Below are 16,886 nucleotides of genomic sequence, written 5' to 3'. Positions count from 1 at the left end.
GTCCACGATACCTAGCGATCACACCTACGAGGTGTAGCTTCCAGCTAAAAAGCAGTGTTGGGATCGCAAGATTAAAGCGCTTTCTATCCGGATTCAAGACTACACACAGCGGCTCTTATGTGCTATGTCATGCACTTGGAGCATGTGGACTTGTTAATCGGAATAGAGTGGTTTAAAACCCACGATATTCGGATTGGATGGAAGGAACATACTCTTTCTTTTTTGGATAAGGACACCCAATTTTGTATTCAGTGTGATGATATTCCCTCTTCTCAGGGACCTATTGTATCTGCGATGCAGCTTCGGAATATATAAACACTTCTCGTTATGATGTGTATTAGTGTGTTTTGATTCCGCTTTCTTCATTTGTTGTCTCTGTTAATAACAAGAATGACTTAACTGTGTTTGAACACCGTGAATTGAGAACGTTGTTAGATGATTTCATAGATGTATTCCCTGCTCAACTGCCGGAAGGTTTACCTCCAGAACGGGCAGTAGACCATCGCATACATTTAGTCCCTAGGGCTCAACCTATTAGTGTTCCACCTTATAGGATGAGCCAGCTTGAGGAGGATGAGTTAGCTTCACAGCTACAGGATTATCTGAATATGGGCTATATTCGCCCAAGTAAATCACCTTGGGGAGCACCTGTCCTCCTAAGAAAGAAGAAAGATACTTCGTGGAGAATGTGTATAGATTATAAACGATTGAATAAAGTGACAATTAAGAATCGATACCCTCTTCCTCGTTCCGATGATTTGATAGACCGTTTGGCGAGAGCGAAGTATTTCACTAAGATTGATTTGCATACGGGTTATCATCAAATCTGTATCTATGCTAAACACATAGATAGAACCACATTCTGAACTAGGTATGGCCACTACGAGTTTCTTGTATTACCTTTTGGTTTGACCAATGCTCCTGCCACCTTCCAACAAATGATGAACGATTTGTTCCGAGATTTTTTGGGCAAATTCGTTGTCGTGTTCTTAGATGGCATCTTGGTATATAGCCGAACGCTAGAGGATCACATAGGACACCTCCGGATTGTCTTAGTTATTCTAAGACAACATAAGCTCTATGCCAAGATGAGTAAATGTGACTTCTTTATGAAGGAGATCATTTACTTAGGACACAAGATTTCTTCTGAAGGTATTAGCATTGATCTAGATCGTATCCAGAAGGTTTTAGAATGGCCTATCCCTCAAACTGTGAAACGACTTAGATCTTTCCTAGGATTCACGGTATTTCTACGGAAGTCTGTGCGTGAATATTCACACATCACGGCACCCTTGACCAACATATTGAAAGGTCATGGACGCAGGTCTGGACGCAGGTCTACCCAGCCAATCTCTTGGAATGATGCATTGAACAAGGCTTTTGAAACCTTGAAGTTAACTATCAAGGAAGTACCCGTTCTTGCACTACCAAATCCTGCCCGGCCTTATGTTTTAGAGGCCAATGCGAGTGATTTTGCAGTTGGGGCAGCTTTATTCCAAGAGGGCAAACCTGTAGCTTTTGAGAGTAAGAAGCTAGACGACACCCAATATCGTTGGCCCACACTAGAAAAAGAACTCTATGAGGTTGTGTATGCTCTAAAAGTTTAGAGACACTACTTGTATGGTTCGAAGTTTCTTGTATTGACCGATCATCAATCAATCAAGTATGTGTGTGATGGGTTTGACTTGAGGGGACGGAAGGCTAGATGGGTAGAATTAATGCAAGATTTTGATTTTGAACTACGTTATCGAAAGGGTTCGCTGAATAGTGTGGCGGATGCCTTAAGTCGAGTCAAGTTTGTAAATGCAATGTCATTTACGGAAATATCCTCAGACCTATTTCAATCCTTGAGAGGGCTTTGCGCAACTGATAGTCATTTCAGTTCTTATTGGCAGAAAGTCCCAAGATGGGAGCTCCATGGTTGACCAAAACTCAGGAATTGTGCCACCTACGGTACAGGCGGTGGGAGGTCAGTGGATGATTAGGAACGGCTTGTTGTTCCGAAATGGAAAGATATGTGTGCCAGATGTTTTGAATCTTCGATCCAAGATTCTCTGGGAGTGTCATGATGCTCCTAGTGCTGGACATCCAGGTATACATCGGACTTTGTCTCTTGTGAAGCATACCTTTTATTGGCCTAGGATGCGTGCATTTATGGAACACTATGTCGTAGGTTGCCGTGTTTGTCAGGTTACTAAGGCAGAACGCCTTAGAAGCACGGGATTATTACAACCATTGCAAATCCCGGGTAATAAATGCGAAAGTATTTCCATGGATTTTATTACCGGTTTGCCGAGAGCGCGCAAGGGTCGTGACTCTATTTGGGTTATAGTGGACCGTCTGACAAAAATGGCTAGATTCTTACCTACCAGAACAACTATTTCAGCTGTTCAGCTGGCTCACGAGTTTGTGGTCCACTTGTTTAAGCTGTATGGTTTGCCCTCTGACATAGTCAACGACAGGGACTCAAAGTTTACAAGTAACTTTTGGACACTTGTTTTTTAGAAGTTAGAAACTACTCCAAGTATGAGTTCCTCTGATCATGCACAATCTGATGGCAATACAAAGAAGGTCAACCAATTGGTTGAAGATATGCTTCGGGCATATGTTTCTAAGAGACAGTCTTCATGGGAAGATTATCTACCTATGATAGAATTTGCTCGAGTACTGGTTACACTCCTTTTATGCTTATGTACGGGTTTCAACCTAAGTCACCAGTTATGGTTGGGTTAAAGGGAATCCAAAATGATGCTGCAAAGACATTCTTGCAAGACATGCAAGAAATGTTGCAGTTTGCCAAGGAGTCTATTAGAAGTGCCCAAGATCGGGACAGATTTTATTCTAATAGACATCGTTCACCTAGAGAGTTCTTTGAAGGAACAATGGTATATTTGCAAATTCCCAAGGAATCCAAGATATACCTTTGCAAGACTAGAATAAGTCCAATCATACAAATTTAGAATTTTTATTATTCTAAAGATAAAAAATCTACAAAGAAAATAAAAGAGAAAATGAAAGAGAAGAAAAAAGAGGTAAACAAAAACTTTTATGAAAAACAAAAGGAAGACATACTTAGCAAGCAAAGCAACACTTATGTCGTCATCAGTGCCCAAGCATAAGCAGCTATACTGGGTTTCTAAAGACCTACGGAGTCTCTTGGGCAAACCCAGTGCTTACTAAAATACGTCAAATAAACAAAAGAGAATGAAAACAAGAAATAAAGAAGAAACGAAGCAGGTGACTAAGCAAAAATAAACAAGCAAGTCAAGAAACAAAAACTTCCAAAAAACTAGAAACTCTCTCTCTCTCTCTCTTATTTAAAACATAAAAAGCTAAATGGCCCTTTACACTTATGTATCGTTTCTACAAAGAGGCAAAAATACATTTCTATCTTAGAAAGCACAAGTATACTCAAACAAACTATCTTTTGAAACTAAAAGAAAAACGGGCTATTCAGCTCCCCGCTTTTTGTTTTCAGCTTATGTTCAATCATTTCAAACAAACCTAAGGCCGAAACACCATAGATAAAAGACTTCATATCTAAGAATGTGCGAACTTTTTTCATTATTTTCCTTGGATTATACCTCTTGTGTAATAGTAAAGTGATCAAATTACTAAATTGAGTGATAAAAGACTCCTTAATTGTACAAAGGTGGGAAAATCTATGGAATTGGAAAGAAATGACTCCATATTTTGCCAAATCAGAAATGTTTGAGTTAATGTGAGGCATTTTTATAATGTGTAAACCACTATATTCAGGTTGTTCACGTTTATCGTATATATCAACCTCTAATCCTATGGTAGATTGAGAAAGTCTAAGATCTAAGAAAACACAAGAATCCCCTCTTGAAGTGCAGTTCAGTTCACAAGAGTCACAAGGATAGATTCCTTCTCCAAAAGCTCTAGCGTCTTTGTACATAAAGTCTTGAAAGTTAGAAACATCCAAGAGCCTAAGTATTGGTTTGGTTCCGAAGTTATCCCCCAGATACTGTGGTCCATTCAAGGTTATTAAACGAATTGAACCAGTTGCATATAGACTAGAATTGCCTCCTGATGTTAAAGTACATCCAGTATTTCATGTCAATAGACAGAAAGAGTTACTGGGTGCGGATGATCAACTTGTGTCTCCTCAAGAGATAATAGAAGTTACAGATTTGACTTTTATTCCACACGAACCTGAGAGCATTCTTGAATTTCGAGATAGACAGATTTGTAATAGAACTATCACGGAATACAAGATCAAGTGGAAGGATCGTGTTGAGGAGGATGCAACATGGGAGACATTACAGAACCTCCAAAGGACATTCTCGGGTTTTTTCACGAACTCAAGAGTGAGTTATTAGAGGAGGGGAAGTATGTCATGTGCACCGATTGGTATCTGACGTGTACTAGGTACACAAGACTAGCTCAGGTAGCCTGGGGAGGCTTAGAGCTAGGCAGGCTTGATTCTCGGGTTGAGTGGCAAGGGTACAAACTAGTTAGAGATCTTCGCTATTTTTGGCACTTGGGACCTGAGTCTATATAAGGGGCCCTGGGGTTCAGTTCTCAGAGAGCCAATGGGAGCAAGTCTCGTTCCCAAGTGCTAAGTAAGATCCTGGATTGAGTGGCGGACACGCACCTGCATCATAGCGTAGTCCAAGGCCCAGCAACAGATCCCAGGCTTCACAGTGCCACCTGGTGGTATGGGACACCAGGTTGGTTAGGATCTGGTTGGGAGTTCGTGCCAGTAGCTCAGCTCGTGGCTCAGAGGGGACATCTCCTCATTCAGGATCGCATCCCATAAATGTCATGGTTGGGTGGTGAGCAGCCTGCTCAGTTTCTTCACGTTTGGTGTGTTCTTGTGTTTGCTTGCAGGTCAGAGGTTTCAGGAGTGATGGGGTCGTGTCAAGTGAGGAGACCGCACCCCCCAGCGCAGCGCCAGACAGCTCGACAGACGCAGATACGAGGCATTTTCACAGCCCACTAGAGAGCCATCACTGTACTAGGCTTCGGTTTCGCCCCAACGCCTAGATAGATTGATTGATATGATTATGATTCTGTTAGCATAGACTAGTACTCAGCAAGGGTCCTAGCGTACCCTTGGCTTCAGCCCACGGAGGCTTGTATGAGTTCGCTTTTCTGTGCACTTTGTCCCATAGACCCGCGAGGTCTGGTTTGATTATATTACAAGAATAGTCACCTCAGAAAAGAGGCGCTAGAAAACACATCAACTGAAGATCTCAGTATAAGCCAAATACACATCCTCGTCTATCTAGCGAGTCTCTCTCTCTCTCTCTCTCACACACACACACACAGACACACACACACACATTTTGTCCAAGAGCCTCTTTAGCCTTGTGAGCTTCCACCGCTTGAGAGCTTCTCTTCTTGACCTTTAGTTTTTTCTACAAAGAATACCACATCGTCTGAATAGATAACCATTAACAAAGTGTACCCTACAATCTGAACACATTCCTTGCTGTGTATTCTCATCCACTCCTCCAAATCATCTATAAAGAAACCGAAAAGTTTTGGTGAGAGGGGGCAGCCTTGCTTAACCCCTATGTCATTGCTTATCACAGCTTTCCCCGTGGAGCACGACCCATCCACTAGCGGTTGTGCTAACTCTGCTAGAACCCTCTAATAGAGTCGGTACATGGCTTCTTTGAGTTCTTGAGGGACCTAAGCTTTTTCAATATTTCCCATAGCTTCTTACAAGGGATTGTATCGAAGGCTTTCTTGAAGTCTACAAAGAAACAGTAGACAGCCTCCTTATGTTTGGCTCCTTCAGTTGCAACTCTTATGGCAACCTGATGGTCAATCATCAAGTGTTTGGGGTGGAACCCTACTTGGGATGGCGCCCTGACTTCTTGTTCTTCCGCCCTAGTACCATATAGCTTTACCATTAGGTTGCTTACCATGTTTGTCTGATAATTCTTTGCCATCTTGCTATCTCCTCCCTTATGGATTGCTACAATCCTACTAAGCTGCCAATCTGATGGGAAACCTTCCTCTAGTGCCATATTCATAAGCCCAGTAACCATTTTCTTTGTCCATTTGCCTGCCCATGTTAGCATTTTCGCTACTAGTCCTTGTGTGTTTGGAGCTTTCCCATTAGCTAGTTGTTTCAAGACTTTCCCCATGTCTTCCTCTGTTATAATTCGATTTGTTGCTTTGATAGTATAGTTGTGGTGGATCTTCTCTTCCCCTTCTCTTTAGTAGAGGCTTTTGACAAACCTTATTATCTCATCCCATTGCGCCTTCCTTTCTTGGGGTTTGTTGCCGTGAAATTTTATAAAAAACTTTTTGGGATTCAATTTCATCTCTTTGAAGCTCTCAAGCTGCTTGCTTTTGAGAAATATTCTTTTTGTGTTCCTTAGCACCTGTTTATATGAGCTTTGTCCTCTTTCTCTTTGTGTTTGTTGTCTTCCATGCTCTATTTGCATCTTTACAATCCTGGTCATACTAGTGATTACATGGCATTCCCATACTTTTAGTGAAACATTTTTGGGCTGTTGACAGCAACATATCTATTATCCATTTGCTCATTTCGTGACATGTAGAAGGCATTTCCCCTTGTGCCATTGCCGCCTCCATCTCACTTTCATAAATATGAGCTTTTTTGTAGTCCATTCTTAGCCTAGGATGCGTGATACTTTTTTGTTTTTTAACAAAATTACTTGTTCCCATTATACCTATAGACAATGCCCTATGGTCAGCAAACTTGAGAGACTCCTCAATCTTAATATATTCAATGGTTTGCATGTGAGTTTGTGATCACATAATCCAATACACTCTGTATTGTGTATCCTCCTGTGTTTTGAAAATTTGCTGTTCCATTACATATTTGTCAGCCCAAAGCATCCACATAATGTGAGTAGCTGCCTTCCCATATGAGTGATTTCCCCTGTATCGTTTGATGCCCTTTCCCATCCCCTTCTTTCTTCGTTGTCCTCTTCCACTTCATCCATCCATATGGGGTCATCGCTCGTCTCCATTGTTATGATGCCTTGCATAAATCCTCTACGTGCATTAAAGTCTCCTGCAAGAATAATTGTATTCTCTTTGGAGAAATTAGCTATATCCTCCCTAAATGCTCATGGAGCTATCTTCTCAGGATATGTTGCTGTTGTTCCTGTAAATGGGTGATTGTGGGGGTGCAAAATAGCATGCTGCCAATTTGATATTCCCCCCCTTTGCCATGATGTCTAGACTCTAACCACATATATTGTTTGTGTGGGCCTTCTTTTACCACTTTTACTGTTCTCTCCCAAGTCATTCTGATGTAGCATGCTATCCCACCAAACCCTCATCCTTCCATGGCATCCCATATTGATGTTTTTACGAAACCCTGAATTTCTAGGGATGCATTCCCCTCATGCTCCCATGGAGAGATGCAGGACAATACAGAACAATGTAACTCTAAATAGGCACTCGTTTAAAAGCATCCAAATAATAGAAATGACAGTATAATGTAAGGTTCCTCTTATAAATCATACGGCATACCTGATCATTTAAGTTGAAGAGAAAGGAAGAATTCTCTCGATCATAAATCTTTCCACGTTTATCAGCCTCTCTGTGAGAAATTAGTTCTCCTGTATACTCTCCGAGGTAATCATGTCTAGAAACGGAATTCTATAAGGAGGCAGATACAACAGATTAAAACCACTTTACAAATAACTATCCGAGCCTTGACATTATTCACTGAAGTTGTGACATTTCAATTCTTTGAAACCCTTGACAGGGCAATCATATACTGCATGTGCAACTAATGGAGCAGGAAAAGTAAAGCAATAACCTTCAGGAATGCACCCCAACCAGCAACATCAGACCTGCCCAACAACACCTTTACATACACATTGAGATTATTAATCAGCAGGATCCATACATATACGAATGACCAAGTCTTTCCATATTATTACACAAAACCAGCATATATCAAGTAGTCCTAAAGCTTGAAAGTTCTTACTCGCTGCTGCCTTCTCAGCAAAAGCTTCATATTTTGGCATTCGTAGTTGTCTCCTCTCTGGAATGGCCCTCCTAGTGTACCATCCCCACACCTATAACTCCAAGTTATAAACATGAAGGGCATCCTTGTACACAAAAGAAAAGAAGACTTCCAGGAAATACTTACCCCACCCAACAGTTCCTACAAACATCTGGGTCGCACTCACGCCCAGCTGCAAAGCAGGGACACTGCCTACTGCGGCACTGGCTCTTAGCACAATGACAACCCCTAAACCTGTTCTTGCAGCTTTTTGAGCACCTGCAAATAGTTGAAAAGAAATGATTGCCTTGCTAAAAGCATGTCATAATTTCACAGAAGAACCAGGCATTCAGTTTGGCTAGCATTAAAAGAAAGTATAAATTGTTAATGCTTTGATAGTAGTCTCTCTCCAGGTTCAAATATTCATACCCACAATATTTTTCACAACATGTCCCACTCTGCAAGCATGTGCATTGTTTTCCACAAGTAAACTGACAGCCACAAGGTGTGTACTGTTTACATGGCTGATTTTTTATGTCCGATGTACGCTTTCTAATTGCAGGACGCCCTGCAGATTTCCAAGTATATTTAAGCTTCCGAACTCTGCCTCTTCTTCGCCAAAACCTCGTCCTAGAGCGTACTTCCATGTCCTGCAATTACAGCAGAAAGAAGGCTCTCAAACTAAGCACCAAGGCAGTAAGCATGTCCGATTTTACTTACAAGCAAACCATCAAACAACAATCAGAGCTTTGGACATAAGTTCTAACCGCAGCATCATCACAGCCAGCAGCTCTACCACTTCCATTCAAGTGAGAATTGTGGCCATCTCCTCTTTTGTATTGAGCAGCCATTTCAGGCTGAGCAATGTACTCCGCAACATCTCTGCATGTCTTCATTCCCTTAAGCATATTCCGTGCAACCAAACAGCTGTTCCCTTTGAAAAGACAGACAAAGTAAGGCCATGGAATTCAATAAGGAGAATGAAAACATTTCTACGAACCCAACTTTTTAGTTTCTTATATAATACTATGCCCAAGTGCCTGGAAAACAACCCAAAAAGGATGGCATGTACAAAAGACTCAGGCAACAATATATCTAATATTTGTACCAGCACTTACCATAAACAAGGGTGAAGCTACCATGAAGGGCCTAACTCTAGTTTCTATAGCTTCTGGCATGACCAACATATCACTGGTACACAAGGCCGCTTAAAGTTGTGCAATAAGTATCACTGTCAACCAAATCGCAATACAATACCACCCAAGACTGGACTGCCCTGTCAGCTCCTGGCAGCTTCCCATTTTCTCAAGACAATATACAATCGGCAAAGGCAAGCTAGATTTGCACATGGTCATAGGAGGGGAAACACTGGACTAGGCTATAAAACAACATACCACCATTTAATGTTGATTCAGTACTATCTAGTGCAAAACAATTCTCTTTAACAATAACCTCAAAAAATATCATGTAGGGTTTCTGTTTGGGTCATTTCACAAAAAAGTGAAACAAATGCTAGCAGAGTACAATTAGTCATTCATTGTCAACCAAAAGCAAGGTAGGATGGCAAAGAAGTAGACCTGTTTTTACCGAAAATTTCAAGCCCTTTATCAAGAAGACCCTTTTCGAGTTTTGTCCATTTATGGTTTTCCACTACCTTCCCTAATCCTCTATCATCAATGACATTGTGAGTTTTCCCCTCACTATGTTGCTCCATTCTCAGAATATCTTTGCCAGATTCTGCAAATGCATTCTCTTCATTTTGTCTTTCAACATATCTGTCTGCCACCTGTTCAACCTTATCATCAGTTTGTATGCTACCTTTGGTTGTGGTATCTTGTTTTTTCAGGGATATATTGCTTGTAGCTACCTTGTCACCTTTCTTCCATGTCCGTAACCCATCCCTATACTTAGAAGGCCTTTTACTAGTTCCAATGCCCAGATCATGCAGCTTAGATTTTGCTGGATCAACCACATCGTTGGAAAGAATAGGTTCACTTGCCACTGGTTCCACATCAGAAGCAGCTACCCTCCTTTGTCTCTTACGAATATTCACTAACACCTCCTCAGCTCTCCTTTTTGGAGTTTTCTTTGGCTTCCTCCCTTTTTTTGAGGGTTCTGTTTTCTGAGGTTCTTGACTGAATCTCAGATCTTCAAGAAGAGCCCCCTCCAGCGTTCCATCATATTTTTCACTTTCTGCTTTCATCTGCTTTTCTAACGCAGGTTCAACAATGGTAGCACCATAACTTTGAGAACGCACCAACAATTCTTCATTTATTGCCAAAACAGTTGTTCCCATCTCTTTTGCTGCCAGATCAATGGATTTCCCAGCATTTGCACCATCCATTACTGAAAAGGCCTGTAAACATGCAAACATGAAAAACATCAAGAAGTTAGATATTTCTAAAACAATATCAGCTTCAGCCAAAAAAACAGTACTACATATCTGCTAAATACAACTTGGAATATTGAGATTCAATGTTACCAGCAAATAACAGTCGGGACCACAGGGATTTTCGGATCCTTCAGGATTGCTCCATTGTGATGGCTTTTCGCTCTGACACAGGCTCAGAATTGACTCAAAACGGAAAAAGGCGGTAGAAAAACACTAGTCTCCACAATTAAGGAAATTTATTTTCTAAAATGACTGTTTAAAGAGGAAAGAACTCTACAAATTCAAACCAATCTCTTCGCTGCAGAAAATCGATCATAGACAAATAATGTCCAAAGCACAAGAGTTCATTGGCTTCATCAATGGCCTTACCAGTTGGATGACAGGCTGGGAGCAGCCATGTAAGCGGCAATCAAAAACCTGTTATCATATAGGAGACCCACTTTCAGGGAAATCTTCAAATATACTTAACAAATCTTTGCGATTTGTGACTGGATTTCAAAAGAGCAAATGAACAAGAGCAGTTTAGACTCTATAATCAAAAGGGAATTATGAAAAAAGAGGCTGATAAAAAAACAATATGTTTCATTTTTTACAAGACAACTTGCATCAGGGATTCATATGTTTACCAAACAACGACGGCAAAACAGGTTGTCAAATGAGTCCATGGCTGCATCTAAGTCTTTGTCATCAAATTTTCTTTCCTCTATTATGCTTGACTTCAAAGAAACACCTTCCTGCATCTCGGACTCATCTTTGATGTCAATCTGTTTACCCAAACTCGAATATCCCTCAGTCTTTCCTCCTTCAACTAGTGCTTGCTTGCCATCAGCTACATTCTCATAAATTAAAAAATCTATGTTTGTCAAGCCCTCCTTGTGCAGAGCCTCATATCTTGCCTGCAGAACAGTTTTGACTTTGACTTACATCTCTGTATAGAATTACAAGAATATAACAAATCAAAGATAGACAAAGAACTTTGACTACTAAGAACACCAAGCTTCAGAAAACCTAAGCTTTCTACAAATCCAGCAAGATCCTCTCTTGTATACATAACCAAAAGAAGGTTCTACTTGGAACACAACTGACTGCTAAAAGAGTCCAGCAAGATCCTTATTGTGCACACAACCAAAAAGAAGTTTCTAGTTGACACACAAGTGAACTGCTAAAAGGAAGACTTGATTCACTTTAGGGTGTGGAATGCACCAAAAGTCATGCATTACTTGCAAATCACAATTCAAAATGGAGGACAGAATGGATTCTACTGCATGTATTGCATGACTGTAAGCAGGCACTCAGTCAATTGGGCTTTCCAGCCTCGTTATAAGTATTTTTTTGAAGATATGGAATGACATTCTTGGATTATTAGAGGAAATCACAGCCAGCATTCAAGAAAAAGCATAGGTGAGCCAGCAAGGAGAAACTGGAAACATAAACCCTTCCAATTGGTTCACAATTAGTACATGTGGCATCTACCTACTACAAGCTTGCAAAATGACAACAACAGCAGCTGTCTTTTTGTATTCAGTTTTAACACAAGACAAGGATGTTTACCTCAATCTCAGAGTGCTGTGCTTCCATAGCATTTGCTAAAGCTTTTAACATAGCGTCCCCCAGGCCAGGCTCCTGAATAGCCCTCCTGCCAATATCACAAGAAGGGGACTATGCTTGACACCAGCCATAAATAATGATCTCTAGCTCAATTCATGCAGAGATAGTTCCTGTCCTAACAAGGTTGCAATGGTTCACTCAGTTTTAAACTTAGCCACTTAAGACTGAATCAGCAAGGAGAAGCTTGGAAGATGGAATGATCATTATACATCGGGCAAAAGATAACGAGAATTATCATAGCAAAAGGCATTTATTTTCTCCGAGGAAAATCTATATATCATACAAATACCAAATTTTGATGGCACCTAGAGACAATGAAACCCTCTTGTAGTATTCTGTGCAAATACCACAAACAAGCTTGGCCTTACCAACAGAAATGTGAATTTATGTTTCTTAAGAGATATATACTCTAAACCGAAAATGCAAGCAACTCAACCACAGCTTTAATGTTCCTTTCAAAGGACACTACTAACACGAATCTACCTTTCTCATTTGTAGATCACACGTGCAAAAAGTGTAAAGTTCAACTCACCCTACAAACTTATGCTTTGAATGAAAGATAAAGTAAAATCTTATCATCAGATCCTTGAAACTGATAATACCATATGATATAATCCTCCCCCTTGCTAAAATCATGTTTCTCTTCTTCATCATCCCCTTGTTCTTCTTCACTATCGCTGCAAATCAATGCTTCACTTCCGTTTTGATCATAGTAGATCCGCCTTCTTCCAACAACAGATTGATCCTCTGCCATTCTTTGGTTCCTGAATAAGCACTTCAACACAATGATTGAAAAGTTCTTCACAATGTGCAAGAGTGAGAAAGATTTAATGTGAAGTCTTTAGTCTGTCAAAAGATTTTAGAGGTTACCTGTCCAAAAAGGTCCATGTAATATATGAAGGATGCTTGAGGACCACAGGAAGCTTCACTGGATCTCCAAGACTGGTATTTGATAGAATGGGAAGAAATGTAGCTTCATCCTGAGCATTAGGACCATCCTTTTCTACTGCATTTGAATCGATCTCAGACACCTTACAAAGCGCTTTTTGGATACAAATAGATAGCAGATCTTTTTCTTCTGCCATTTCTTCGCCTGAGGATGTACGGTACTCTTCAGCAAACTGAAGTAACTGAGAAGTGAGCCTCTGAAGTTTTGCATTGTTGGCATCTATCCTTGTCTATCAAAACAAGCCAAATTTTAGTATCATCCAGCAGGGAAAATCACGTTACTTTCAACAATACTTGAGAGACTGTATGCAAAATCTAACCTGAACATATATATTGCGATGTTGTTCTACTTGCTTTTTCAGTTTGCTAAGAGTTGATGTGACGGTTGAAACAGGTGCCTTTACTGACTGATCAGCATCTTCATTTTTCTGTGACGAGGAACAGATGGTTAAAACCTCTCTCTCTCTCTCTCTCTCTCTCTCTCTCTCTCAATAATAATAATAAATAAATAAACAAAATAAAATAAAATCTCTGCATCAAAAGCAACAGGGATTTACGGAAATATATGCTAAAATGCCTACACAAGGTTGTACAGAAAATACATGGGGAAAGCAAGCTTTGGATGCTGCTATAAATGCCTACACAGCAGGAGGAGTGCCCAAGAGTGGGATCTCTGAGGTGATCTCTCACCTTCACAAGATTTAACTTGTGTTGGTCGAGAAGGTGGACGGTTTGGAAGCCACCAATGTGGCATTGCTGAATGAAAAGGCGCATGTAGACAAGGCATTGGTTGAGTTCAAAAAACAGAGTGGATGCATGCAAGATGAGTGAAGGAAGGAGAAGAGCAAGAAGGAGGAGTGGGAGAAGGAAAGAGCAATAGGGGAATCAGAAAAAACCAGCCTCAAAGACCAAATGCAAGCTATGGAAACTGAGCTACAACAGTTGAGAGATGCACAAGGAGCTCCTGAAGGAGCACACAAAGCAATGGAAGAACTGAAATCTGAGAACCAAAAACTCAGAAAAGACCTGGTATCCTTGCAGGCCACCATGCAAGGTAAACACGCTGAATTCACACAAAAGATCTCAAAAGGAGAGGCTGCACTCCTAGAATGGAAAGATGTAGTCAAGAAAGGCACAGCTGTCCCCAAGAAAGACATTATTTCAGATTCTTTGGAGAAAGACAAAAGAAGGAACAGCAAGGCTATAAAAGTTTTGGTTCGAGGTCTCACAGTGGGAGACACCCCTATGGCGGATGCATAGGTCTTGTTCACCAAAATGGGACTGAACCTTACGTGCGAGACAGCTTGGAGAGTGGGCAAGCCCAAGGCACCTATAAGGCCACTACTGATGAAGCTCCGGACAGCTATGGACAGGAAGACCCTCATAAGCATGAGGGAGACCCCTGAAAGGAACCCGAATTTACTTGGATGATGACCTCACTCTCCTACAGTAGGAGCACCAGAGGGAGGGTATGGTACGAGTAATGGAAGCAAGAGAAGCAGGGAAATGGGATGCATACAAGGATGGTAAGGTGATCATTCAAGAGAGAGGAGACAAGGAGGAGAAGGAAGAGAAAGAAAATCAGGAGTTATGATGGTGTTGAGCCCATGGGAACGTTGATAGGACAAAACCTGTATCAAGTTTTTGAGCACTGTATATAGCTGTGGGTAGGCACATAGTTGTACGCATCTAGGGTAGGTGTGGGCTTTTGGCATTTGTGGATTTTTCTTTCACAAGCATGATGGACTGATGTATAGTTTTTTTGAGACAATAAAGTATGTTTTGCAGGGACTTCATGGGAAATGATGAGATGCAATGTGGTTGTACCAGACTTCCAAAGCAAGGGTGTCCACTATGTGGTCAAGTGAAATGTTTTTGGGGTCATGTAAAGTCAAGTCATGAAGGGTTTTTTTATAATTTTCTGAGTCAACACGGTCTTGCATGTTACGGGAATTTGATATGTTTTGGTGCCCATGTCAAGGGACTTTTCACGTGGGTTTATGGGGGTGCATGCAAGCCTTAATGTGCATACTAATGTGTGTGGGAATTGTGTGACCAAAGGTCCAAAATGTGCATTTAATGTGCCTTGGGGGGTATTTGCATTTTTTTTATGGGAGGGTGGTAAATTCCACGTGATGACGTGGCTGGAAAATATGGAAGGGAGCATGCACATGCAAGGTGGCTACGTAATCAAGAATTGGGATGCTTTGGCTGACGAGTGGAGCTACGTGAAGATGGCGGCTGGGAGCTGATTGGGTTGACGCTGGAAGGATCTACATTGCACTGGGGGGGCTCCTTGAAGGGAAGGCTGGACGACTAGATTAGGAGGGGGTCTCTACAAGAAAGCTGGAGAACCATGGCGACATGCGTGTTCCATGAGCAGGAAGCTATCGTAGTGTGAGAACCTTGACGAAAGTCTATGAGCTCCATGAACTGAGAGGCCGTGGCTCTAGCTGGAGGTGTTTATCAGAAGTGGTTTGGTAGATGACTGCTTTGTGGGAATCGTAAGGATGCAGGCTGAGGAAAGGAATACTGTGGCTTGGTGAAAGCAGCTCGAAGATCCTATACAGGGAGTCTGCCGATGGCTGGAGTTTTTTTTTTTTTTTGGTGAAAGGGCGTCGTTACTTCACGGACAGTTTGTTTGGGGAGGGCCGTGGGCTCCGAGTTCTTTGTGAGGGAAGAGAAGCTGTAGAGCTGGGTACCTTTACGTGAAGGAGATGGATGACGAAGTTGCTGCAGCGAGAACATGAGCTGATTGGTATTCAGGGCACACGATCGTTTCGAGGTTGAGGGTAGAGACGCTTTTGACCAAGGAGTTTTGTGAGCTTGTGTGCGCTGAGAAGACCTTGGTGCTAGAGACCTCCAGAGATAGCGAGCTGTTTGTAGTTGGCTGAGCATGGCTACCACACAGGCATGACGGTCATCGTTTGCACGTGAGCTGATACAGAGAATGCATGGTCTAGTTTAGATCATCTGAAGGATTGTAGGTGGCGCTATTGCAGCTTTGTGGGAATTACGAGCTGTTGTTCTTGATGGAAGCTTAGGGGTGTGGGCTGTGGGTTCATAGTATTCTGAGGCTGACTGTTTTCTGAGTTTGGGGGGGGGAGTTCAGTTCTAAGTTTATCTGTTTTGGGTTGTGTAGTCTTTTGGTTCTCTCTGAGTCTGTGTGATCCATGTTCAGTCAGTTTTTGTGGGGGTTTGTCTCGGTGCCTAGTACAAAGACACATACTCTGGAATCTGGTGCATAAGCTCATCATCTACGAGCCCACATTGCAGCTGATCTCTATGAAGTCTCAGCTATCTGACGTGGTGAAGTACATAAGTCCTGGTTGTCTTTCCTTTTTTTTCCTTTTCAATGTGTGTACACATTGGACTGAAAATAGAGTGTGGAATTGTAATGACACGCTCTGGTCCGATCTAGGAGGGTTCTTGGAGACATATATTGACAAAGATATGATCTTCGACACCGAGACACATAAGAGCCCAGAGAGAGGGCTGCCCACAATGACAGGATACAATGGGAGTCAGCTCATAGGAGGGAATTGAGGAGAAATAGTGGAGTACGAGGTTCTAGGGTGTAGCTGCCCTTTTCAAATCACACCTGAGACCACATATACCTAGCTGAATCCAGGAACATTCCCAAACTCATCCTCTAAAAACACTACATAGTGCAGTTTCAATCTCACGATAGTCACTCATAAGATTGAAAACCATAAACTCCATCACGCAGAGTAGGGACTAGCTACTATGACATCCCCACTGACGTCATCAGCGCCCACCAACAGTGGGTGTAGACCATAGTATAAAAGTATGCTCTCACACATACAAATCCACACACCCACACATACTTGAGCATCCATTTATACAAAGTCTTCGTACTGAGTTTCTGTCGGCACTCCAGAGGTGAAGGGCAAACTCAGCCATGACGAAGGCTAGCACTAAAGGAGAAGGCTAATCAAAAAGTAGTCCAAA

General features: G+C 41.6%; 1 protein-coding gene across 6 annotated transcripts in view; it reads right to left on the bottom strand.

Annotated features, from left to right (window-relative positions):
- Nucleotides 1–16,886, bottom strand: part of LOC147890804 (histone-lysine N-methyltransferase CLF-like) — a 97,544-nt gene that overhangs the window by 28,200 nt on the left and 52,458 nt on the right. For all 6 annotated transcript variants that reach the window (XM_087389355.1, XM_087389359.1, XM_087389357.1 and 3 more), the window contains 14 exons: nt 13,235–13,342; nt 12,837–13,144; nt 12,569–12,730; nt 11,910–11,994; nt 10,985–11,254; nt 10,728–10,775; nt 10,449–10,520; nt 9,544–10,322; nt 8,734–8,893; nt 8,396–8,616; nt 8,114–8,245; nt 7,949–8,039; nt 7,778–7,825; nt 7,486–7,614 (listed from right to left, as the gene is read on the bottom strand). In XM_087389355.1, the coding sequence (XP_087245481.1) occupies nt 7,486–7,614; nt 7,778–7,825; nt 7,949–8,039; nt 8,114–8,245; nt 8,396–8,616; nt 8,734–8,893; nt 9,544–10,322; nt 10,449–10,520; nt 10,728–10,775; nt 10,985–11,254; nt 11,910–11,994; nt 12,569–12,730; nt 12,837–13,144; nt 13,235–13,342 (2,613 nt within the window). The remainder of the gene's footprint in view (nt 1–7,485; nt 7,615–7,777; nt 7,826–7,948; nt 8,040–8,113; nt 8,246–8,395; nt 8,617–8,733; nt 8,894–9,543; nt 10,323–10,448; nt 10,521–10,727; nt 10,776–10,984; nt 11,255–11,909; nt 11,995–12,568; nt 12,731–12,836; nt 13,145–13,234; nt 13,343–16,886) is intronic.

Source organism: Dipteris shenzhenensis, chromosome 18 (assembly GCF_047967505.1).
Source record: "Dipteris shenzhenensis isolate YYH24624 ecotype China chromosome 18, Dip_SZ_1.0, whole genome shotgun sequence".
In the NCBI taxonomy this organism is placed as follows: Eukaryota; Viridiplantae; Streptophyta; class Polypodiopsida; order Gleicheniales; family Dipteridaceae; genus Dipteris; species Dipteris shenzhenensis.
Note: the sequence above shows the minus strand (reverse complement) of the source record. Positions and strands in the feature narration are given on the sequence as shown.